Source organism: Oncorhynchus masou, chromosome 18, assembly GCF_036934945.1.
Source record: "Oncorhynchus masou masou isolate Uvic2021 chromosome 18, UVic_Omas_1.1, whole genome shotgun sequence".
Lineage (NCBI taxonomy): Eukaryota > Metazoa > Chordata > Actinopteri > Salmoniformes > Salmonidae > Oncorhynchus > Oncorhynchus masou.
The window spans coordinates 44464536-44489707 of NC_088229.1; the positions used below are offsets into that span (position 1 = coordinate 44464536).

Below are 25172 nucleotides of genomic sequence, written 5' to 3' on the forward strand. Positions count from 1 at the left end.
AAAAGGGCATGTGTAATTCATTTATTTGCAAATATGTACTCAATATAAAAACTAACACATTAATTTTCAATTTCTCCTTCCTTCTGTCTTCCTGCAGGTAGTGCAGGCACGTCGGTTATGTTTAATAAAAATGGTGACGCCCCGGGACGCTACGACCTGTTCCAGTTCCAGATGACCAACTCCAGTGTTCCTGAGTACAGGCCCATCGGACAGTGGGTGGAGACACTCCAACTCAGGGTAAGTTTAAGGCCTGTAATCTTGTCTGGGACCAAGGACACGTGGTCCAAGAATCCTTAGCATACTTATAATGGCCTTATTTGATTATATTTATGATCAATAGAGATACATTTAATTCATTTTGGAAAATGTAAGTGGATAATAGGCCGAATCTACCACACAACCAAAGCTGATTTTTGAAGGTTCTGGAGGCAGAATGCAAAACAGGAAAAAATCGATGCACACTTCCAGTCAAATGCACATTTCTTTAAATAGTATCAAAGCTTTCAGTCAGTCGACTTTCATCAGAGCATGCTTTGATGAATGCTCTGATGAAGGTCGACTGGCTGAAAGCTCAGCTACTATTTAAAGCAATTTGCATCAGACTGAAAGTGTGCAGAGACTTTTTCCTTTTTATCAGAGAAATGTAAGTTCAAACGAGGCACTTGAGAAAATGGTGATTGGCCACTAATTAGTACACAACTTGTTTAGGAAGAGCAATGTCAAATCAAATTGAGGAATTAGCCTGTAGTCCTGAGAATGTTGCTGTTGCTTTTTGGCAAGACAACGATAAGTTGTCCATGACGGAATAAGACTGACACCTGTCTAATGAAATATGTTTGTCAAGAAATATTGAGGAGACAGATTGATTATGTCATCTCTGATGAAGAGCTGCATCAAAATGTGTCTAAAAGTGGCTTAAATCCTCCCTGACAACAACAAACCCAACAAACCAACCCTCCTCCCCAAAAAATTAATTATCCGTATCAGTCCAAGGTGACAAATCTTGCTTTGTGGTCTCCATAGCAACAGTGGTGTTGGTCTCATTACTGTTTCCAGCCGGAGAGTCAGTGTTTAATCAGGAACTGTTCCAGGGAGTAACATTGTCCACGTAACAAATCACAGCCCCTGCACAGATAACTGATAGCAGATCACAATCCACTGAGACAGCGTTGAAACAACACATTTGTCATGCAGGTACATGTGAGCTGCAGGACATGAGAGAGCAGCATGTACAGGAATACTCACACACTGTAGTCGTTGTAGGTTCTGGCTTGCACTAAGGTATTTTTTGGTTGTGTAATATCTTAAAGCCTCAGGACAGACTTTAATGTGATTATTATCAGAGAAATTTACATAATCATTGGTTTTTGGGAGCCAGAGACATGGGGAAAATTATACAAGTTGTGATGTGGGATGACAAAGAGTTCTTCAAGATGACTTCAAATCAAAAAGTATTTGTCACATGCGCCGAATACAACAGGTGTAGACCTTACAGTCAAATGATTACTTACAAGCCCTTAACCAACAATGCATTTTTTTTAGAAATACCCCCCAAAAAGTAAGAGATGAGGGTACCAAATAATTATAGAGCAGCAGTAAATAACAATATCGGGGCTATATACAGGGAGTACCAGTACAGAGTCAATGTGAGGTGGCAACGGTGTCGAGGTAATTGAGGTAATATGTACATGTTAGTAGAGTTATTAAAGTGACTATGTATAGATAATAACATAGAGTAGCAGCATCGTAGAAGGGGGGAGGGGGCAATGCAAATAGTCTGGGTAGCAATTTCATTAGATGTTCAGGAGTCTTATGGCTTGTGGGTAGAAGCTGTTTAGAAGCCTCTTGGACCTAGACTGGCGCTCCGGTGCTGCTTGCCGTGCGGTAGCAGAGAGAACAGTCTATGACTAGGGTGGCTGGAGTCTTTGAGGTCCTTCCTCTGACATCGCCTGGTATAGAGGTCCTGGTCGGCAGGAAGCTTGGCCCCAGTGATGTACTGGGCCATTCGCACTACCCTCTGTAGTGCCTTGCGTTCGGAGGCCGAACAGTTGCCATACCAAGCAGTGATGCAGCCCGTTAGGATGCTCTCGATGGTGCAGCTGTAAAATCTTTTGGTTCTGAGGAATCATGCCAAATCTTTTCAGTCTTTTTTCAGTCTTTTCAGTCTTCACGACTGTCTTGGTGTGCTTGGACCATATTAGTTTATTGGTGATGTGGACGCCAAGGAACTTGAAGCTCTCCACCTGCTCCACTACATCCCTGGTTGAAGACAATGGGGGTGTGCTCGGGTCCTCCATTGAATCCCGGGAACATATTCCAGTCTGTGCTATCAAAACAGTCCTGTAGTTTAGCATCCGCTTCATCTGACCACATTTTTATTGACCGAGTCACTGGTGCTTCCTTCTTTAATTTTTGCTTGAAATCAGGAATTTGCCAAATGAAAGGGCGAGGGAGAGCTTTGTACGCGTCTCTGTGTGTGGAGTAAAGGTGGTCTAGAGTTTTTTCCACTCTGGTTGCACATTTGACGTGCTGATATAAAATAGGTCAAACTGATTTAAGCTTCCCTGCGTTAAAGTCCCCGGCCGCTAGGAACGCCGCCTCTGGATTATAGTGTTTTCCTGTTTTCTTTTGGTGGTATACAGCTCATTGAGTGCAGTTTTAGTACCAGCATCGGTCTGTGGTTGTATGTAGACAGCTACGAAAAATACAGATGAAAACACTCTAGGTAGATAGTGTGGTCTACCGCGTATCATGAGATACTCTACCTTAGGCGAGAAAAACCTTGAGACTTCCTTAGATATCGTGCACAAGCTGTTGTTTACAAATATGCATAGGCTCTCGCCCCGTTACCAGAGGCTGCTGTTCTATCCTGCCAAAAGAGTGTATAACCCGCCAGCTGTATGTCATTAATATCGTTCGTCAGCCACGACTCGTTAAAACATAAGATATTACAGTTTTTAATGTCCCGTTGGTAAGATATACGTGCTTTCAGTTCGTCCCATTTATTTTCCAGGGATTGAACGTTAGGTAACAGTACTGATTGCAAAGGCAGGTTAGCCACTCGTCATCTGATCCTCACAAGGCACCCCGATCTCTTTCATCGAAATCTCAGTTTCTTTCTCCAGCAAATGACGGGGATGGGGTCCTGTTCGGTGTTTGGAGTATATCCTTCCCGTCTGACTCATTAAAGAAAAATTCTTCATCCAGTTCGAGGTGAGTAATCGCTGGTCTGATGTCCAGAATCTCTTTTCGTCATAAGAGACGGTAGCAGCAACATTATGTACAAAATAAGTTACAAGTGATGCGAAAAAACAAACAAATTAGTACAGTTGGTTAATACAACCGCTGTGTCAGATTTCAAAAAAACTTTACGGAAAAAGCATAATCTGAGAACTGCGCTCAGAGCCCAATCCAGCCAGAGAAATATCCGCCATGTTGGAGTCAACAGAAGTTAGAAATAACACTATAAATATTCACTTACCTTTGATGATCTTCATCAGAAGGCACTCCCAGGAATCCCAGTTCGACAATAAATGACTGATTTGTTCCATAAAGTCCATCATTTATGTCCAAATAGCCACTTGTTGTTAGCGTGTTCAGCCCAGTAATCCATCTTCATGAGACGCGAGCACTTCGTCCAGACAAAAACTCGAAAAGTTCCGTTACAGGTCGCAGAAACAAGTCAAACGATGTATGGAATCAATCTTTAGGATCTTTTTAACATAAATCGTCAATAACGTTCCAACCGGAGAATTCCTATGTCTGAAGAAAAGCCCTGGAACGAGAGCGAACTCTCTCGTGACCACGCATAATGAGACCAAGGCACTCTGCCAGACCACTGACTCAAACAGGTCTCATGAGCCCCTCCTTTATAGTAGAATCCTCAAACAAGTTTCTAAAGACGGTTGACGTCTAGTGGAAGCCGCAGGACGTGCAACTTGACTCCATAGACACTGTGTATTTGGTAGGCCAAGCTTTGAAAAACTACAACCTCAGATTTCCCACTTCCTGGGTGGATTTTTCTCAGGTTTTCACCTGCCATATGAGTTCTGTTATACTCACAGACATCATTCAAACAGTTTTAGAAACTTCAGAGTGTTTTCTATGCAATACTAATAATAATATGCATATATTAGCATCTGGGACAGAGTAGGAGGCAGTTTACTCTGGGCACGCTATTCATCCAAAAGTGAAAATGATGTCCAAAAAAGGTTTTAAGAGCCAATAAAACAGCAGCCATCCCCTCCGGCGTCATCATGATAGATGACTTGTACTGACTTTAAGGTTTAACCTCAAGTCTGACTTTAAGATTAAACTAACATTGTCGTCAAAGAAATCCACAAGAGTGTTGAGGCTCAGTATCTTTTATGTAATTCAGTAACCTTCTATATATTCTCTCTGTAGTCGACTCCACATCTTTGTGACAATATATCAATTTTGAAGAGAAATTCCCCCTTTAAAATTGAAATTTTTAAGGTGGTAAATCTGATTCTCCTAAACTAATCCCATTTTTCATACCTCTCTGGCTTCTGCACTCTTTATTTCATTGTTTCTCTCTTTTAATTTTATTTAATAAAAATGCAAGTGCTGTCTCCATGGTGATATCAATTACTTTTGAATACGGAATAGGACACTTGAAAGCATATTGGCTTATTTTTGTTATTCTTAGCAGTCTTATGATTGGAAATATGAAAAAGAATTGATATATTTATTTTATTCTCCACTGCAACAACTCAGTGGAGGTTATATTAAGTGTAATTTAGAGTATTGTGCTTGCTGCAGTAGTAGCGAGTTAGCCAGTAAGACATGGTGTGACACAAGACATGTACCTCATCCTGTATGCACACACCAAGTCCAGGCCCATTTGCCTGTCAGGTAGATGTAAACCGCTTCATCCCTATCGACTAGCCCTCTTATCTGAAGTGCTACCTCCACTGCTTATCTCCCTCTCACCCCATGGCCTGTGTCCTCTCTCTTTCTCTCAGCTCGAGGAGATGCAGTGGCCAGTAGGGGAGCCGGGTGTCCCTATCTCTGTGTGCAGTCTGCCCTGTAAGACAGGTGAGAGGAAGAAGAGGGTAAAGGGCATGCCATGCTGCTGGCACTGTGAGCTGTGTGATGGCTACCAGTACCAATACGATGAGACCTTGTGCCGCCTGTGCTCCTACGACATGAGGCCTGACCCAAACCGGACGACCTGCCAACCTATCCCCATCGTCAAGCTGGAGTGGCACTCCCCCTGGGCAGTCATTCCCGTCTTCCTTGCCATCCTGGGCATCATCGCCACCATCTTCGTCATGGCAACGTTCGTACGCTACAACGACACACCTATTGTGCGGGCATCGGGCCGCGAGCTGAGCTATGTGCTGCTGACGGGCATATTCCTGTGCTACATCATCACCTTCCTGATGATCGCCAAGCCCGATGTGGGCGTGTGCTCCTTCCGGAGAATCTTCTTGGGCCTGGGGATGAGCATCAGCTACGCCGCACTGCTCACCAAGACCAACCGCATCTACCGGATCTTTGAGCAGGGCAAGCAGACGGTGACCGCCCCACGTTTCATCAGCCCCACCTCCCAGATCGCTATCACCTCCTCCCTCATCTGCCTGCAGCTGCTGGGCGTGCTCATCTGGTTCGCCGTGGACCCGCCCAACACAGTCATCGACTACGACGAGCAAAAGACCATGAACCCTAACCTGGCGCGTGGCGTGCTGAAGTGTGACATCACGGACCTGCAGATGATCTGTTCGCTGGGCTACAGCATCCTTCTGATGGTCACATGTACCATCTATGCCATCAAAACCCGGGACGTGCCAGAGGACTTCAACGAGGCCAAGCCCATCGGCTTCACCATGTACACCACATGTATTGTGTGGCTGGCCTTCATCCCCATCTTCTTTGGCACGGCCCAATCTGCAGAGAAGGTGAGTCATCCCTCTCCCTCCCTCCGCCTGCGCTGCTTCCGCTCCTTCCAGCCTGTGTTTTATCTCATACAAACACACACACTGACACTGACACACACATAGAGATGCAAAAACAGACACACACATACGAAAACACACACACACACAGTGGCTGTGTGTGTTCAAGACTCATTTTCTTTTGATTTCAAATTCACATGGCTTAGATGTGCATAAAAAACCCACACAGGGACCGCAGGAGACGTAAATAGGCATTGTAACGGGGAGGGGGGCATTCTAAGAAGATGAATGCTGTGAGATGCCTGAGGAGAGCATGGAAAAGAGAGGGGTCGTAATTATCTTAGCTCTCACGCCTGGGGCTCAACACTATTATGCCTTATGCATCCTGTGGAGGAAGAGGAGATGGAGGAGGAGAAGAAAAAGGGGATAAGTCGTCTGACTCAAGACATTCCATTCCTTGACAAGGTGCACTTTAGAAATGCACTTGACATCAGCAGTTACTCCTGACCCCCTATGCTAGTCATTGCTTATCTGAACAGTATTGGTCAGAATACAGACACATTTATCTGTTCTATTCATGAGTTTCGTGTGATGCTTGGCAGGCCTTGTGTACATGATGTAGCTGAGTGGATGTTTTCCACTGACAGAATATCGATGTCGACAGGAAAGTGTTACTCCTAACCTTTTAAAAGAGCCACACTGTTCAATATCCTTCCTGCTAGGCTACGGAAAGAGAGAGATCACAATATTATTTTCCTTATCAATTTGCCTCTGATTTCATAGATAAATTACACTCTCAGAAGCGATTAGGAGTTCATTATGTTACGCCCAGTGACTAGAGAGCCTGTAACGTGTTTATCTATCTTCATGCAGTTAACTCTTACAGAACACTGGCTATCGTCTTACATACTCCTAAGCCACAAAGAAAGTGCTAGCCTCTTGATGCAAGGTTATTTGTAGGCCCACTCCTGTGGCCTTCAGCAGATAGGGAGGAGTGGTGTTTACAGGGACCCCTCCATTACCCCTTAAGTGTTTGTGTTGTGTGTGTGTGTGTGTGTGTGTGTGTGTGTGTGTGTGTGTGTGTGTGTGTGTGTGTGTGTGTGTGTGTGTGTGTGTGTGTGTGTGTGTGTGTGTGTGTGTGTGTGTGTGTGTGTACATGTACATATCTTTGTGTGTTTGCTTTGCGGACAGGGATTGTTTGCTGTATTTGACCAGGGTCCTTATCTCAAAATGACCTTGCACTTGTTGCTTACGACTGAAAAGGCCCCGTTTGATTTAGATTTATCTTAAACATTCAGGGACTCCGATTATCTAAAGATGTGTCGCAACATGGTGGCAATACGATACCAGGCAACTCCTAATATTGAGCCTAAGATTGTGATATCCAGTTGACCTTATGTTATTGTATCTTGCTTTCATCGCACAGCTAAAGTTCTATTGCGTATTGACTGAATTCTCTACAGCTCCGTGCCAAGCCCATGTTGTGTGAAGCCATGTACACACGGCAACAAAATATCACACAGCGGTCTTTGCCCCCCTCTACACCTGCATTCGCTCAGTCAGCCACTCATCAGTCAGCATACAGGCTAATGACTGAGAATCACCAGCTTCCAAATCCAACTTGTTTCATGTTCCGCTGCCTTCCACTCACTAGGAATGGGGAATAATCCAATAGTACATAACTTTTGGAGTAGAACTAGAGTGCATTCGGAAAGTATTCAGGACCCTTGACTTTTTCCACAGTTTGTTAGGTTACAACCTTATTCTAAAATAGATTAAATTGTTTGTTTTTCTTCATCAATCTGCATGCAATACCCCATAATGACTAAGCATAAACAGGCTTTAAGAAATGTTTTCAAATTTATACAAATTTAAAACAGATATATGACATTTACATAAGTATTCAGACCGTTTACTCAGTACTTTGTTGAAGCACCTTTGGCAGCGATTACAGCTGAGAGTCTTCTTGGGTATGAAGCTACAAGCTTGGCACACCTGTATTTGGGGATTTTCTCCCATTCTTCTCTGTAGATCCTCTAAAACTCTGTCAGGTTGGATGGGGAGCGTCGCTGCACAGCTATTTTCAGGCCTCTCCAGAGATTTTGGATCGGGCTTTGGATGGGCTACTCAAGGACATTCAGAGACTTGTACAGAAGCCACTCCTGCATTGCTTTGGTTGTGTGCTTAGGGTCATTATTCTGTTGGAAGGTGAACCTTCGCCCCTAAGGTCCTGAGCACTCTGGAGCAGGAGTACAGAGAGGATCCCTCTGTACTTTGCTCCACTCATCTTTCCCACGATCCTGACGAGTCTCCCAGTCCCTGACACTGAAAATCATCCCCACAGCATGATGCTGCCACCACCATGCTTCACTGTAGGGATGGTGCCAGGTGTTCTCGGGCTATCATGTGACTTTTACTGAGGAGAGGCTCCCGCCTGGCGCCTCTCCCATAAAGGCGTGATGCAGAGATTGTTGTCCTTCAGGCCTTTCTCTCCCGATTGCTCAGTTTGGCCGGGCGGCCAGCTCTATGAAGAACCTTCGTGGTTCCAAACCTTTTCAATTTATGAATGAGGCAACTGTGTTCTTGCGGACCTACAATGCTGCATAAATGTTTGGTACCCATCCCCAGGTCTGTGCCTCGACACAATCCTGTCTCGGAGCTCTTTGGACAATTCCTTTGACCTCTAGCTTGGTTATGATCTGACATTCAATGTTAACTCTGGGCTCTTATATTGACAGGTGTGTGCCTTTCAAAATCATGTCTAATCAATTGAATTTACCACAGGTGGACTCCAAACAGGTTGTAGAAACATCTCAAGGATGATCAATGGAAACAGGATGCACCTGAGCTTCATGTTGAGTCTCATATCAAAGGGTCTGAATACTTATGTAAATAAGGTATTTCTGTTTTAATATTTAATACATTTGCAAAAAAATGTATAAAAACCTGTATTCTCTTTGTCATTATAGGGTATTGTGTGTAGATTGAAAAGTAAAAAAATGTAGAATAGGTCTGTAATGTAACAAAATGTGGAAAAAGTCAAGGGGTCTGAATACTTTCCGAATGCACTGTACATGTAAGGGATTGTGAATAATTCTGTAATAAACATGTGTACCTGTGTTTAATTAATGCAAAGACGCAAATAACATTGGAAGATGTGGGTATTACTGCCATTGTCAGCTGTTTTTTAACAACAATGTAAAACATTCTGGAGTGATCAGGTTCCAGGTTTACCTATTTTATTTGAATGTTTCAAGAATCTCTAAGTGATCTCTGTGTATCATTCATTACATTTGTAAGTGAAAACCACCTTTGTGAAGAACTCTGTTTTGACTCCTGACATCAAACATCACACAACCAAACTTTTCCCTGAAAGTATAGAAACTTCCATAAGAGTTAACCACACCCGGAAAGGGAAACTCCTGTTAAACCAAACTTTTATACCTCAACACATGTCTTACAAACACTTAGTCTTGTAAGATGGCACTTGTGCTTATCTGAACTTCTTAAAGTCGAGCTGCCAAGTTAGATTTCCTGGGGTTAAATATGTCTGGCAAGAAGTATTTCCTCCTTTAACTTTTAAGGGGGCGGAAAAATAACATCTTCTGCAGTTGCATCTCCCAATCCGCTTGTATTTCAGCAAATAACTTTATTTGATAAGAGTTCGACTTGACATTTTTTTTGTCAAGGCGCTCTGCCTTCCTGAATTGATACTCTGAATGCCTACTGACTGTGTCTGCCTGGGATTCCACATCTGGAACCTCAAACAACATGCAATGCTCACCAAAGCTTTACAATCAACAGAAGGAGAACTGCGGGAACCAGGGGCATTAAGTTAAGCCTCATCCTTATTTTAGTGGTTAGAGATTGAGAACGTCTTCTGAAAGGGGGGATATCTTTTTAACAAGAAAGCACCAGGCCAAGAGGGTAACCTTAAAGGATATAATAAACTGAGTACATCTACACCAGCCCAGCCCAGGCATGGACATTTGCAGCAGGTGAGTGACATCCAATTAGATAGTTTATGAGAAGCCCATTCATAAGCAGTTCGGGAGAAGCGGGTCCCCAGAGCAGCACGCAGACACACTTCTTCCTGAACTGGCTAAGCTGAGCCAGGCTGGGAAAGTAGGCCACCCAAAACAACAAGAGACTTGCAGGTAGATGAGAGGAGAATGCAAATCCCCTAGATCCATTATTGAAGGCTTTCTCCACCAGGGCAGGAGAGCGTCCTAATTGTCACTTTTCTGAAAGGTGTCTTTATCGCTGTGTGCATTTATAATCCACATTTTATAGTAGACAAAATTGCCTGTTCTGTAAGTACATCCCTAGTGGATATAATTATCTAAAAACCTTTCATCAGTTTTTTGTCTGGGTAGATAGAAGACGGTTGGTGGTTTGGTTTCCTGTTATCTGGATGTTGGCATTTGGCAATGCTCGTGATTGAGATGGTAAAACTCAGGCTCAATCATTTGATTCCTGAATCTTAATAAATCACTACTGCAGCTATAAATAGAGAGTTGCCAAGCAGTTGTGAAATTTAATTCATGTGTTTATTTATGTTAAAGCAACAGGAATTCATTATAAATGCTCTGTGACAAGCTAAACATTCATGTGGTGGCTGAGAGGGAATGCGAATTTGGGTCAAGCTCCCACTGACGCACTCTGAAAAACCCTGTCTGTGCAGCTAGGACAGCTAATGACCAAAATTGTGTTAACGTGTGTGCGTGACTGTGTGCGTGCGTGCATGTATGTGCGTGTGTGCTCGTTTGTGCATGTGCATGCATGCGTCTGTATGTGTATGACTCTTACACTTCTTGCGGGCTACAGTACAGTATAAAAATCTAGTCTCTTACATAGTCAATAAATCTATTTTGGTATGGTCAGCATTGCAGTAGATAATCTCATTACAATATTATTTTAGCAGTGTTTTAGTAGCTTTGACCAAACTATGTGGTGGTGATGGTGGTGGTCTTGCTATGGATGCCAAACATGGAAGCATAGCGAGGGGTGGAGATCCTCTGGTGATGAGATATTATAAAAACAATCACAAGCGCTGTAAATTGACAGCAATCCAGAATTCCATTCTCTCCTGTTTACACTGGTGCGGAAAGGCACACGCTGAGAAGAGCTTGATATGAGCATCATGGTATTCATATGGTTATTAATGCATGGTGAGCCAGATCTCTCGCTCTGATGTTTCTCCGTAGAGAGATGGAGAGAACGAGGGTGGAGAGAGAGAAAGGGGAAAGATCGAGAGGGAGAGCGTGTGCAAAGGAGAGAGGAGAGAGAGATAAACAGTGTGAACGAGGGAGAGAGAGCAAGAGGAGAGGCAATACTAGAAGCTATTGGCATGTCGATGATATTGGTATTTGAATGAGTTGCGGAGATCAGATGGCATGACTGGCATGTAAATGTCTCTCTGTAGATTGTGTGCAAGGCATTATTATGGCACTATGCAAATGGTGACATTTTCTCTCCAACCGATTCAGAGTTGTTCTACCATGCAGACCTTTACAACTGTACAAGAGTGGCATTTCACTCTTTCAAGTGTCATAGCTCAGTTTTGAGTAGCTTTTGGTGGACTTCAAACACAGAGATACGCCCTCTAATGTGTTTCAGCCTAATCTAAGACTCTTGAAGGACCTCTTGTGGGTCTGTGAACTACATGGCTGATTGAAAGATGATTGCCTTTTAAGAATATTGTTACATAATTCAGAACAAACCCAAGATATAGCCCAGAGTGTTTAAAAATGTAAGTATAAATGGTGTTACGTAAGTAAAAAAAAAAAAAGATAAAAGCACCTAGTGGTCTTTCTACAATTCTGATAAACATGAGCAATGTGATGATTTTGCGAAATAATACTAAACCGCCCACTACAGTACATGTCTTTGGTCTTTGACTGTTGCTTGAAAACAGCAAGCCTAATATGTGTTTATGTAGCTTAATCTTCTTAAAGGGGCTGTGCAGTCAAAATCATGTTTTTTCTGTGTTTTATATATCAACTCAGCAAAAAAAGAAACGTCCCTTTTTCAGTACCATGTCGTTCAAAGATCATTCGTAAAAATCCAAATAACTTCACAGATCTTCATTGTAAAGGCTTTAAACACTGTTTCCCATGCTTGTTCAATGAACCATAAACAATTAATGAACATGCACCTGTGGAACAGTCGTTAAGACACTAACAGCTTACAGACGGTAGGCAATTAAGGTCACAGTTATGAAAACTTAGGACACTGAAGAGGCTTTTCTACTGACTCTGAAAAACACCAAAAGAAAGATGCCCAGGGTCCCTGCGCATCTGTGTGAACATGCCTTAGGCATGCTGCAAGGAGGCATGAGGACTGCAGATGTGGCCAGGGCAATAAATTGCAATGTCCGTACTGTGAGATGCCTAAGACAGCGCTATAGGGAGACAGGATGGACAGCCGATCATCCTCGCAGTGGCAGAAATTGTGTAACATCACCTGCACAGGATCGGTACATCTGAACATCACACCTGCGTGACAGGTACAGGATGGCAACAACAATTGCCCGAGTTACACCGGGAACACACAATCCCTCCATCAGTGCTCAGACTGTCCGCAATAGGCTGAGAGAGGCTGGACTGAGGGCTTGTAGGCCTGTTGTAAGGCAGGTCCTCACCAGACATCACCGGCAGCAACGTCGCCTATGGGCAAAAACCTACCATCGCTGGACCAGACAGGACTGGCAAAAAGTGCTCTTTACTGACGAGTTGCAGGTTTTTTCTCACTAGGGGTGATGGTCAGATTCACGTTTATCGTCGAAGGAATGAGCGTTACACCTAGGCCTGTACTCTGGAGCGGGATCGATTTGGAGGTGGAGCGTCCGTCATTGTCTGGGGCGGTGTGTCACAGCATCATCGGACTGAGCTTGTTGTCATTGCAGGAAATGTCAACGCTCTGCGTTTACAGTGAAGACATCCTCCTCCCTCATGTGGTACCCTTCCTGCAGGCTCATCCTGACATGACCTTCCAGCATGACTAATCCACCAGCCATACTGCTCGTTATGTGCGTGATTTCCTGTAAGACAGGAATGTCAGTGTTCTGCCATGGCCAGCAAAGAGCCTTGATCTCAATCCCATTGAGCACGCCTGGGACCGGTTGGATCAAAGCGTGAGGGCGAGGGCCATTCTCCCCCAGAAATGTCCTGGAACTTGCAGGTGCCTTGGTGGAAGAGTGGGGTAACATCTCACAGCAAGAACTGGCAGGTGTGGTGCAGTCGATGAGGAGGAGATGCACTGCAGCACTTAATGCAGCTGGTGGCCACACCAGATACTGACTGTTAGTTTTGATTTTGACCCCCCTTTGTTCAGGGACACATTATTCCATTTATGTTAGTCACATGTCTGTGGAACCTGTTCAGTTTATGTCTCAGTTGTCAAATCTCTTTAATATATTTACACATGTTAAGTTAGCTGAAAATAAACGCAGTTGACAGTGAGAGGACGTTTCTTTTTTGAGGAGCTTATTTCCACACTGAGGTTGGAATAATACTGTGAAATTTTGAAAATTATGAAAAGACCACCTGCAATATCAGGTTGTTTTCCATGGGTGGGGTTTTGGACTGCCTGACGACATAACCAGGCAGTATAAGTTAATAGACCAGTAACAAATAGTGTTTAAAATCAAATCAAATCCAATTTTATTTGTCACATACACATGGTTAGCAGATGTTAATGCGAGTGTAGCGAAATGCTTGTGCTTCTAGTTCCGAAAATGCAGTAATAACCAACAAGTAATCTAACTAAACAATTCCAAAACTAATGTCTTATACACACAAGTGTAAGGGGATAAAGAATATGTACATAAAGATATATGAATGAGTGATGGTACAGAGCAGCATAGGCAAGATACAGTAGATGGTATCGAGTACAGTATATACATATGAGATGAGTATGTAAACAAAGTGGCATAGTTAAAGTGGCTAGTGATACATGTATTACATAAAGATGCAGTAGATGATATAGAGTACAGTATATACGTATACATATGAGATGAATAATGTAGGGTATGTAAACAATATATTAGGTAGCATTGTTTAAAGTGGCTAGTGATATACAGTGCCTTGCGAAAGTATTTGGCCCCCTTGAACTTTGCGACCTTTTGCCACATTTCAGGCTTCAAACATAAAGATATAAAACGGTATTTAAGAATCAACAACAAGTGGGACACAATCATGAAGTGGAACGACATTTATTGGATATTTCAAACTTTTTTAACAAATTAAAAACTGAAAAATTGGGCTTGCAAAATTATTCAGCCCCTTTACTTTCAGTGCAGCAAACTCTCTCCAGAAGTTCAGTGAGGATCTCTGAATGATCCAATGTTGACCTAAATGACTAATGATGATAAATACAATCCACCTGTGTGTAATCAAGTCTCCGTATAAATGCACCTGCGCTGTGATAGTCTCAGAGGTCCGTTAAAAGCGCAGAGAGCATCATGAAGAACAAGGAACACACCAGGCAGGTCCGAGATACTGTTGTGAAGAAGTTTAAAGCCGGATTTGGATACAAAAATATTTCCCAAGCTTTAAACATCCCAAGGAGCACTGTGCAAGCGATAATATTGACATGGATGGAGTATCAGACCACTGCAAATCTACCAAGACCTGGCCGTCCCTCTAAACTTTCAGCTCATACAAGGAGAAGACTGATCAGAGATGCAGCGAAGAGGCCCATGATCACTCTGGATGAACTGCAGAGATCTACAGCTGAGGTGGGAGACTCTGTCCATAGGACAACAATCAGTAGTATATTGCACAAATCTGGCCTTTATGGAAGAGTGGCAAGAAGAAAGCCATTTCTTAAAGATATCCATAAAAAGTGTTGTTTAAAGTTTGCCACAAGCCACCTGGGAGACACACCAAACATGTGGAAGAAGGTGCTCTGGTCAGATGAAACCAAAATTGAACTTTTTGGCAACAATGCAAAACGTTATTTTTGGCGTAAAAGCAACACAGCCCATAACCCTGAACACACCATACCCACTGTCAAACATGGTGGTGGCAGCATCATGGTTTGGGCCTGCTTTTCTTCAGCAGGGACAGGGAAGATGGTTAAAATTGATGGGAAGATGGATGGAGTCAAATACAGGACCATTCTGGAAGAAAACCTGATGGAGTCTGCAAAAGACCTGAGACTGGGACGGAGATTTGTCTTCCAACAAGACAATGATCCAAAACATAAAGCAAAATCTACAATGGAATGGTTCAAAAATGAACATATACAGGTGTTAGAATGGCCAAGTCAAAGTCCAGACCTGAATCCAATCGAGAATCTGTGGAAAGAACTGAAAACTGCTGTTCACAAATGCTCTCCATCCAACCTCACTGAGCTTGAGCTGTTTTTCAAGGAGGAATTGGAAAAAAATTCAGTCTCTCGATGTGCAAAACTGATAGAGACATACCCCAAGCAACTTACAGCTGTAATCGCAGCAAAAGATGGCGCTACAAAGTATTAACTTAAGGGGGCTGAATAATTTTGCACATTGTGTCCCACTTGTTGTTGATTCTTCACAAAAAATACAGTTTTATATCTTTATGTTTGAAGCCTGAAATGTGGCAAAAGGTCGCAAAGTTCAAGGGGGCCGAATACTTTCGCAAGACACTGTATTTTACATCATTTCCCATCAATTCCCATTATTAAAGTGGCTGGAGTTGAGTCAGTGTGTTGGCAGCAGCCACTCAATGTTAGTGGTTGCTGTTTAACAGTCTGATGGCCTTGAGATAGAAGCTGTTTTTCAGTCTCTCGGTCCCAACTTTGATGCACCTGTACTGACCTCACTTTCTGGATGAAAGCGGGGTGAACAGGCAGTGGCTCGGGTGGTTGTTGTCCTTGATGATCTTTATGGCCTTCCTGTAACATCGGGTGGTGTAGATGTCCTGGAGGGCAGGTAGTTTGCCCCCGGTGATGTGTTGTGCAGACCTCACTACCCTCTGGAGAGCCTTACGGTTGTGGGCAGAGCAGTTGCCGTACCAGTCGGTGATACAGCCCGCCAGGATGCTCATGATTGTGCATCTGTAGAAGTTTGTGGGTGCTTTTGGTGACAAGCCGCATTTCTTCAGCCTCCTGAGGTTGAAGAGGCGCTGCTGCGCCTTCTTCACGATGCTGTCTGTGTGAGTGGACCAATTCACTTTGTCTGTGATGTGTATGCCGAGGAACTTAAAACTTACTACCCTCTCCACTACTGTTCCATCGATGTGGATAGGGGGGTGTTCCCTCTGCTGTTTCCTGAAGTCCACAATCATCTCCTTAGTTTTGTTGACGTTGAGTGTCACTCCGAGGGCCCTCACCTCCTCCCTGTAGGCCGTCTCGTCATTGTTGGTAATCAAGCCTACCACTGTTGTGTCGTCCGCAAACTTGATGATTGAGTTGGAGGCGTGCGTGGCCACGCAGTCGTGGGTGAACAGAGAGTGCAGGAGAGGGCTCAGAACGCACCCTTGTGGGGCCCCAGTGTTGAGGATTAGCGGGGTGGAGATGTTGTTGCCTACCCTCACCACCTGGGGGCGGCCCGTCAGGAAGTCCAGTACCCAGTTGCACAGGGCGGGGTCGAGACCCAGGGTCTCGAGCTTGATGACGAGCTTGGAGGGTACTATGGTGTTAAATGCCGAGCTGTATTCGATGAACAGCATTCTCACATAGGTATTCCTCTTGTCCAGATGGGTTAGGGCAGTGTGCAGTGTGGTTGAGATTGCATCATCTGTGGACCTATTTGGGCGGTAAGCAAATTGGAGTGGGTCTAGGATGTCAGGTAGGGTGGAGGTGATATGGTCCTTGACTAGTCTCTCAAAGCACTTCATGATGACGGAAGTGAGTGCTATGGGGCGGTTGTCGTTTAGCTCAGTTACCTTAGCTTTCTTGGGAACAGAAACAATGGTGGCCCTCTTGAAGCATGTGGGAACAGCAGACTGGTATAGGGATTGATTGAATATGTCCGTAAACACACCAGCCAGCTGGTCTGCGCATGCTCTGAGGGCGCGGCTGGGGATGCCGTCTGGGCCTGCAGCCTTGCGAGGGTTAACAAGTTTAAATGTTTTACTCACCTCGGCTGCAGTGAAGGAGAGTGTGCATGTTTTCGTTGCAGGCCGTGTCAGTGGCACTGAATTGTCCTCAAAGCGGGCAAAAAAGTTATTTAGTCTGCCTGGGAGCAAGACATCCTGGTCCGTGACTGGGCTGGTTTTCTTCTTGTAGTCCGTGATTGACTGTAGACCCTGCCACATACCTCTTGTGTCTGAGCCTTTGAATTGAGATTCTACTTTGTCTCTATACTGACGCTTAGCTTGTTTGATAGCCTTGCGGAGGGAATAGCTGCACTGTTTGTATTTGGTCATGTTACCAGTCACCTTGCCCTGATTAAAAGCAGTGGTTCGCGCTTTCAGTTTCACGCGAATGCTGCCATCAATCCACTGTTTCTGGTTAGGGAATGTTTTTTAATCGTTGCTATGGGAACGACATCTTCAACACACATTCTAATGAACTCGCACACCAAATTAGCGTATTCGTCAATGTTGTTGTCTGACGCAATACGAAACATATCCCAGTCCACGTGATGGAAGCAGTCTTGGAGTGTGGAATCAGCTTGGTTGGACCAGCGTTGGACAGACCTCAGCGTGGGAGCTTCTTGTTTTAGTTTCTGTCTGTAGGCAGGGATCAGCAAAATGGAGTCGTGGTCAGCTTTTCCGAAAGGAGGGCGGGGCAGGGCCTTATATGCATTGTGGAAGTTAGAATAACAATGATCCAAGATTTTGCCAGCCCTGGTTGCGCAATCGATATGCTGATACAATTTAGGGAGTCTTGTTTTCAGATTAGCCTTGTTAAAATCCCCAGCTACAATGACTGCAGCCTCAGGATGTATGGATTCCAGTTTGCAAAGAGTCAAATAAAGTTTGTTCAGGGCCATCGATGTGTCTGCTTGGGGGGGAAAATATACTGCTGTGATTATAATCGAAGAGAATTCCCTTGGTAGATAATGCGGTCGACATTTGATTGTGAGGAATTCTAAATCAGGTGAACAGAAGGATTTGAGTTCCTGTATGTTTTTGTGACCACACCACGTCTCGTTAGCCATAAGGCATACGCCCCCGCCCCTCTTCTTACCAGAAAGATGTTTGTTTCTGTCGGCGCGATGCGTGGAGAAACCAGCTGGCTGCACCGACTCCGATAGCGTCTCTCCAGTGAGCCATGTTTCCGTGAAGCAAAGAACGTTACAGTCTCTGATGTCCCTCTGGAATGCTCCCAGACAGTCCTAGCAAAATTATTGTATGAGAAATAGCTTTTTGCTAAGAAGCTATTTTTGTTTCTTTGTGATAATTTTTATTGAAAACAATCACATTAAATCACATTACTTAATTGTTACCTAGAAGGTATTGGATTATGAGATAGAAATGGCTGCATTGGACCTTTAAATGTACAGTTAAATACATCAGTCAGACCTGGGCAAGTCCAAGTCACTAATCTGAAGGTGCTAGATGGAGTTAAATTAGTTATTTCTGGTCAATCGTCTCCAAAGAGTAAGGTGAAGGAAGGAAGTCGTATAAGAGCATATAGCACCCACCATTTTGAGCCAAAAAGCTCAATATACATCAGCTATCGCAGTGTATTTGTATTTGTATTTATTATGGATCCCCATTAGCTGCTGCCAAAGCAGTAGCTACTCTTCCTGGGATCCAGCAAAATTAAGGCAGTTTACAAAATTTTAAAAACATTACAATACATTCACAGATTTCACAACACACTCCACCACTACCACATTCCTACTAAAAATCCATGTGTATGTATAGTGCGTATGTTATCGTGTGTGTGTGTGTGTGTGTGTGCTGCAGTGGAGAGGCAATGAGTGAATCATGCCAATTAAGGCACAGACAACTGCTCAGTTACTGCTGCTATATACACTATGGATAGTAAGTGCCTCATAAATACGACAGGAGTACGAATGGTTGGAGTACAAGTGGTATCTTTTCCCCCACAGCATCAGAACGCAAACATAGAACCACCAATGGAGAAATGAACAATAAGTAAATGTGTGGTGCTTTTTGCTTTACTCGAGATAAGGCCAATTTTTCGGCAGTGGTATGACTATGGTTTCGCTCTTGCCTCTCTCCCTCATCCCTCTCTCCCTCATCCATACATCAAGACCAACCTGTATATAAGGCTGGGTGAGTGCTTGATAAGGTTTATGGGGAGTTTTACTGCGTGAGAATATATTCTAACTAGTGTGGCTTCTCTCTCTCTCACCCCCTTTTCCCTCCTTTCTCTCTCTCTCTCTCTCTCTCTCTCTCTCTCTCTCTCTCTCACCCCCCTCACCCCACTTTCCCCCTCCCCTCCTCCACAGCTGTACATCCAGACGACTACCCTCACCATCTCTATGAACCTCAGTGCCTCTGTAGCTCTCGGGATGCTCTACATGCCCAAGGTATACATCATCATCTTCCACCCAGAGCTTAACGTGCAGAAGAGGAAGAGGAGCTTCAAGGCTGTGGTCACTGCCGCCACCATGTTCTCCCGTCTCTCTGTGAAGCCCAGCAAGAGGCCCAACGGAGAGGCCAAATCTGAGCTGTGTGAAAACCCACCCACCGACCCCATGAGTGAGTCATGCAAATGGCAATGAACTTATTCTTTAACAACAACATTTGGCTGCATAGTATCTCCAGTAGTTTAAGTAGCAGCACAATTGAATGATTTATATTCCTAGTTGCTGTTTACATGTAACTTCATGGTTTGTGACATCCCATGACACATACCAAGAGGAGTAAGATCCCTGCTCACTATGAGTCAGTCACATAGCAGAGCCCACTGTGCCGAGAATTAGGTAATATGCTATCAGACAGAGATAAATTCATCCAAAAGTTCAGGAAGTGCACACGGGAGCATGCTATTCCATTCGTATTTCACTGCTTAACCAATATGAGGGCCTTTCCTGTAGATTGACATTAATAGGCCCTTTGCTTTAGTGTAGCTGGTAGCTAAGAGCACAGGAGGTCTGTGTTAAAGACTAGTAATGAGGAACGATTATCTATAACACCGGTTGAATGTCGTTGACACCACTGTTTGTGTGGTGAAGTGAGCTTGATGATGTGAATTATGATAATATCATAATGTTAAAATGCAGAGACCAACATGACTGGTGGGGATTAAGACATTGATATTACACCTGTGATGGGCAGGATTAATGAATCTCTAATTTACACTGAGTATAAAATAATATTGATTTGCACTTCCGTTTGCCCTCAGAACAGCCTACATTCGTCAAGTTGGCTGGATGTCCTTTGGGTGGTGGACCAATCTTCATACACACTTCATACACACTGTTGAGCGTGAAAAACCCAGCAGCGTTGAAGTTATTGACACACTCAAACCAGTGCTCCTGGCACCTATACCTCGTTCAAAGGGATTTAAAACTTTTGTCTTTCCCATTCACTCGCTGAATGGCACACATACACAATCCATGGCTCAATTGTCTCAAGGCTTAAAAATCCTTATTTAACTGGTCTACACAGATTTAAGTGTGACATCAATAAGGGATCATAGCTTTTACCTGGTCAGTCTATGTCATGGAAAGACCAGGTGTTCCTGGTAACCAGGTGTACACTCACTGTATATTGCCCCTATATGTGCTACATGCTTGTCTTATTTTTCTAGACTAAATCAAGAAATTATTGACAGGCCATGGTAATAACACAGTTCCCGTTGGCCCTATATCTCTACCAATCACATGGCACACACCAATGCTTATTCCCTCCTGATTCCAGGAATCCTTCAATCCTTTCAGGAATTTTGCAACCTTACACACCACACATGGTATCCACAGGTGTGCCTCTCTCTCAATTACAGCTCTGATATGACAGCTTTACATGGAAATTTCTCCAAATGCCCTGTGATGTTCATTGTCATATGTGTAATGAGCTGGAGTGTGTGTGTATGTGTGTAATTGTGTGAGTGAGAGAGAGAGAGAGAGAGAGAGAGAGAGAGAGAGAGCCTGCGTCAGGAGGGTAACATCGTCTCCTTGCCAGTGACACATGTGGCTCGTGGAGCAAACACACTGTGTAGGGGGCCGACAGCTGTCATTGCAGCGCATCCCAAGCAGGATGTTGGCGGAGCACGGATGGAGCTCATCTCCGAGAGGCACTCCCAAATGTACACTGTGTCATCTGCTCTGTGCATCTCTCACCTTCTTTCTCCCCTACACACACTTCTTATTGCCTCCCCTCTCCTCGCCCCATCTCTCTCCTCCCATCGCCCTTTTATTTTAGCAGCAGTGAAAATTACATTTATTAATGGCAAATGTATGCGCATGACCGCCCCAAAACTTGAACTGCAGCTCCCTGGCCCCTGGAGACTGTCCGTCAGCCCCTGTAACCGTCACAGCGCCAAATAGTGCCTTTCAGGAGGGATCACCTCTGACTGATCTGACTCATAATGATTTAGAGTTATTAAGTAAGAGCATTAGTAGCTTTGATTATTCTACAGTACATCACTATTGATATGAGTCTTAATATCTCTATGATTATCCCTTGCAGAGAAGTGAGTATTTGCCCTGTAATTTTGAGATATTGGACATGTATCTTCACTGTCCCCGTAGTGATTATTGGCAGTGTGGATAAATTTAAGATTTTTACGTCAATTTTGGTATGATGACCAATCAATACCATGAAAAGGGAATTATCACCCAACCGAGACCGAGAAGAGAGAGGCTGAGAAACATGGAGAAATAGTCAGGAGTTTCCAGTGAGCTGAATACACTGCACTATGTTTTGGAAGGTCAAAGAGATATGTAGATATCTACATACAGCATATCACACACATATGTATGCATGCGTGCCACACACACACACGCAATTTTTTATACCAACCGCACACACATACAGCTAAGCCTGCTTATGGGCTAACTGCAAAAATATATTGTACACATGTTTTATTCATCATAGTCAATGACCAGGACTACAAAATAATACTGTCAGGAGGTGGTAAGACTCTAATTGCACATCCCATAGGAGTTCACCATGGCAACATTTACAGCATTAAAAAGAGGAGTTTACAAAGCTACAGTATGTCTCTGCTTTAAGAAGCGCAATGTGCATCGACCTTCTCCGCTAGGCATGAGCGATAACACTGCATGTGTGGAGTCAAGCACAGTACACAACAGTACCTACCTTGATTCTCGGCAACAGTCTGGCCCGTTTCCATGGCAATATAGAGACTGGGATCACATCACTTTTGTAGCGTTTGTTAGGTGACCACTTGTGTGGTGTTTGTGTGTGTGTTTTTATTTTGCTGGTTAGTATCTGAAAATAGAAACCAGAGTTTGACTCAGTCGTGCTGCTGAAGTGACAATGCACTAAAACAGGCAGCTATTGTGCAATGATTGTGAACACTGTATGTTCACTTGCATGAATGTATGATAGAGTTGGAGGGTATTTATATATTATGCATGTGAATATCTTATTTTATGTATGTTTGTGCATTGCTTATTGTACTGTAATTTGTTGCGCTGTTGGATGCCATTATAATCTTTGACCTACCTCGCTTCTCAGGTCAAGCTACGAAGAAAACATATGTGAGTTACAACAACCTCAGGATCTGATGGGTTCCCGGGGAATTCTCCATGTCCGGATCACAGGAAGAGAATACCGGGACAGGGACACTACCTACCTATGCACTCCAGGACTGTGGTTGGTGTCAACTTTCATCATTTGTGTCTTCTGAAGAGGAGGATGGCAGGGGGAAAGGGAAAACGGAGGGATGGAGATATTTGACATCAGGAGTGAATGAATGATGAAGATACAAACACAGCTGTAAGATGGTAACTGGGCCCTGGTCCGTTCTGTTCTAGAACCAGACCCTGGAACCTCTCTGTAGGGTTTTCCGTTAACAGTGAGTGAACGACCTCTGTGATACAGGTGTCGCTGAAAAAAATGTCTGAACAGTTTATTTCAACAGTTTTAAAATTAAAATTATTTTGCAATATCCATTAAAGTCATATTCTCTTGCAGTGCTCATGGTTTGTTTTTAAGTTAAGTGAGGTTTCTTCTTAGTTCCGTGTGCCTGATCTTTCATTTTTTCTGACATAACATTATGTTGAATTTTGATTGAATAACTTTAATTAGCAAGCTCTGTCACATGCATTTTGTTTTATGAAATCAACTCAAATCAGCTATTTTTAACACAAATAACTATGTCAGAGTGACGGGCAATGTATCTATATTTTTTTGTAAATATCTGAGAGTATTTTCGTGTTTGGATGACAACAAAAAAATATATCCAGTCTATGTTTGATTGGCTTTGGATGGTAAGGAAAAAGCAGCACAAAGTGTTCACTTTGCATGTGCCAATGTTTGTCTTTTCTATTTGATGTAAAACAAAAAAAGATCAATTCATTCTTAAAATGGCTATGATGTTAACCATCATTCTGCCGTTTATTCATTTCTTTTAAATAAATTACCTGATTCACAAGAGAATATGGCTTTAATCTGTTATTAAAATGGACCCCTCTGCATCTGCAAGCATGTTTGATTTATATAGTTTTGTACAGAGTACATTGTGTTTAATTATCAATGGTGTGGGGCAAAAAACATTAATATTGAAACATTCATGCAAGTATGCTGTGATGTTGTCTGTCCAATTATCAACATGTAATAAAATAATTTTGTTATCTTTTATACAATCAAACAATGATTATTCAATCATTATTTGTGTGTGTGCATGTGTGAGTATGTGTGTGTTTGTGTTCGTCAATATTTGCTTGGTTCTGTTTAGATGTGGACCCATACTGATTGGGACCATCCTCGTTGGGCAGAACGTGTTGCACCTGTCACCTCGATTGTCAGACGTTAGTTTTACGCGTGCTGGTACAGGTGATATTTAAGCGCTCTTATTTAGTTTTCATTGTAAGAATATTTTGAAGATAAATACACAACGCAGAGGAGTAAAGGTCAAGAGAGGACTAAAGGTCAAGAGAGGACTAAAGGTTAAGAGAGTACTAACAGTCAACAGGGAATTATCAATGGAAATAGTTGTTTTCATTTCAACATCTGTTTAGAACCTGTGTAGGAATGTCAGTCCTGGACTCATAGCTACGTGTGCCACGTTTTCACTGGTCTGAATCGTCTGTACTTAGATCCTGAGGCAGGATATATCTATTTGGCCATTTGCCCAATTTTACATCAAGGACTTTTAATTGGTCAACCACAGGCTATGGTGGGGGGTTATAAATTACACCTTGTTGCTTTGTTCTGTGGAGAAAACTGAGGACAAGGAATAATGAATGTCTACTTTTCAGTATAACATCTATGATATGTCCTTTCTGAATTAACTTTTTATGGCTGCAGGGGCAGTATGGAGTAGCTTGGATGAAAAGGTGTCCATTGTAAACGGCCCGCTCTTCAGTCTCAGTTGCTAATATATGCATATTATTATTAGTATTGGATAGGAAACACTCTGAAGTTTCTAAAACTGTTTGAAATATGTCTGTGAGTATAAAAGAACTCATATTGCAGGCAGAAACCTGAGAAATTCTACTTTCTGTTTGTATTTTTTCTGGGGGTGGCAGAGTTTTCACTTCCTACGCCTTCCACTAGATTTCAGCAGTCAATAGAACTTTGTCTGATGACTCTAATGTGAAGGGGAGTCAAATGACACAGGAAATAGTCACCAGTGCCACGAGTTGAACATTCTTTCACCGTGCGCGTTCACAGGGGAGGGACATGCGTTCCACCGGTCATCTGAAGTAATTTTAATTCTCCGGTTGGAACGTTATTCAAGATATATGTAAACAACATTCTAAAGACTGATTCAGTGTCAGGATTTGGCCAGGGTTGTTCTGGGTTTTGGTCACTAGATGCCCCCATTGTGCTTTTTGACCTTATGTTTTTTCCCTTGTTCCCCATTTTTATTTGCACCTGTGCCTCGTTTCCCCTGATTGTATTTAAACCCTTAGTTTCCCTCAGTTCTGTGCTCTGTGTATGTATGTTAGCACCCAGCCCTAGTGTTCTGTGTATTCTTGTCGATTCCGGTGGATGCTCTTGTGGAATTCTGTTTTTGTTTTTGAGTATCTCTTGAGGCTTTTTTGTGCTATTCCTACCACCTTTTGGATTTGCCATTTTTGTATTTAAGGACTTCTCCTTTTTACTTTATTAAATACACCGTCTTAAGTACTGCTGTGTCTGCCTCATCTTCTGGGTTCTGCTGACTATTCGTGGCTCAGTTGGTTAGGTGACTGTTTCTCACTCCGGAGAC

General features: G+C 43.2%; 1 protein-coding gene across 2 annotated transcripts in view; it reads left to right on the plus strand.

Moving 5' to 3' along the window:
* LOC135504678 (metabotropic glutamate receptor 7-like) overlaps nt 1-23832 on the plus strand; it is a 137838-nt gene extending 114006 nt beyond the window's left edge. The window contains exons 7-10 of one of the 2 annotated variants that reach the window (XM_064923454.1): nt 98-237; nt 4986-5921; nt 19273-19525; nt 22472-23832. In XM_064923454.1, the coding sequence (XP_064779526.1) occupies nt 98-237; nt 4986-5921; nt 19273-19525; nt 22472-22521 (1379 nt within the window). In that variant the 3' untranslated portion in view covers nt 22522-23832. The remainder of the gene's footprint in view (nt 1-97; nt 238-4985; nt 5922-19272; nt 19526-22471) is intronic. The other variant, XM_064923455.1, reaches the window with a different exon arrangement.
* Nucleotides 23833-25172: the final 1340 nt, after the last annotated feature.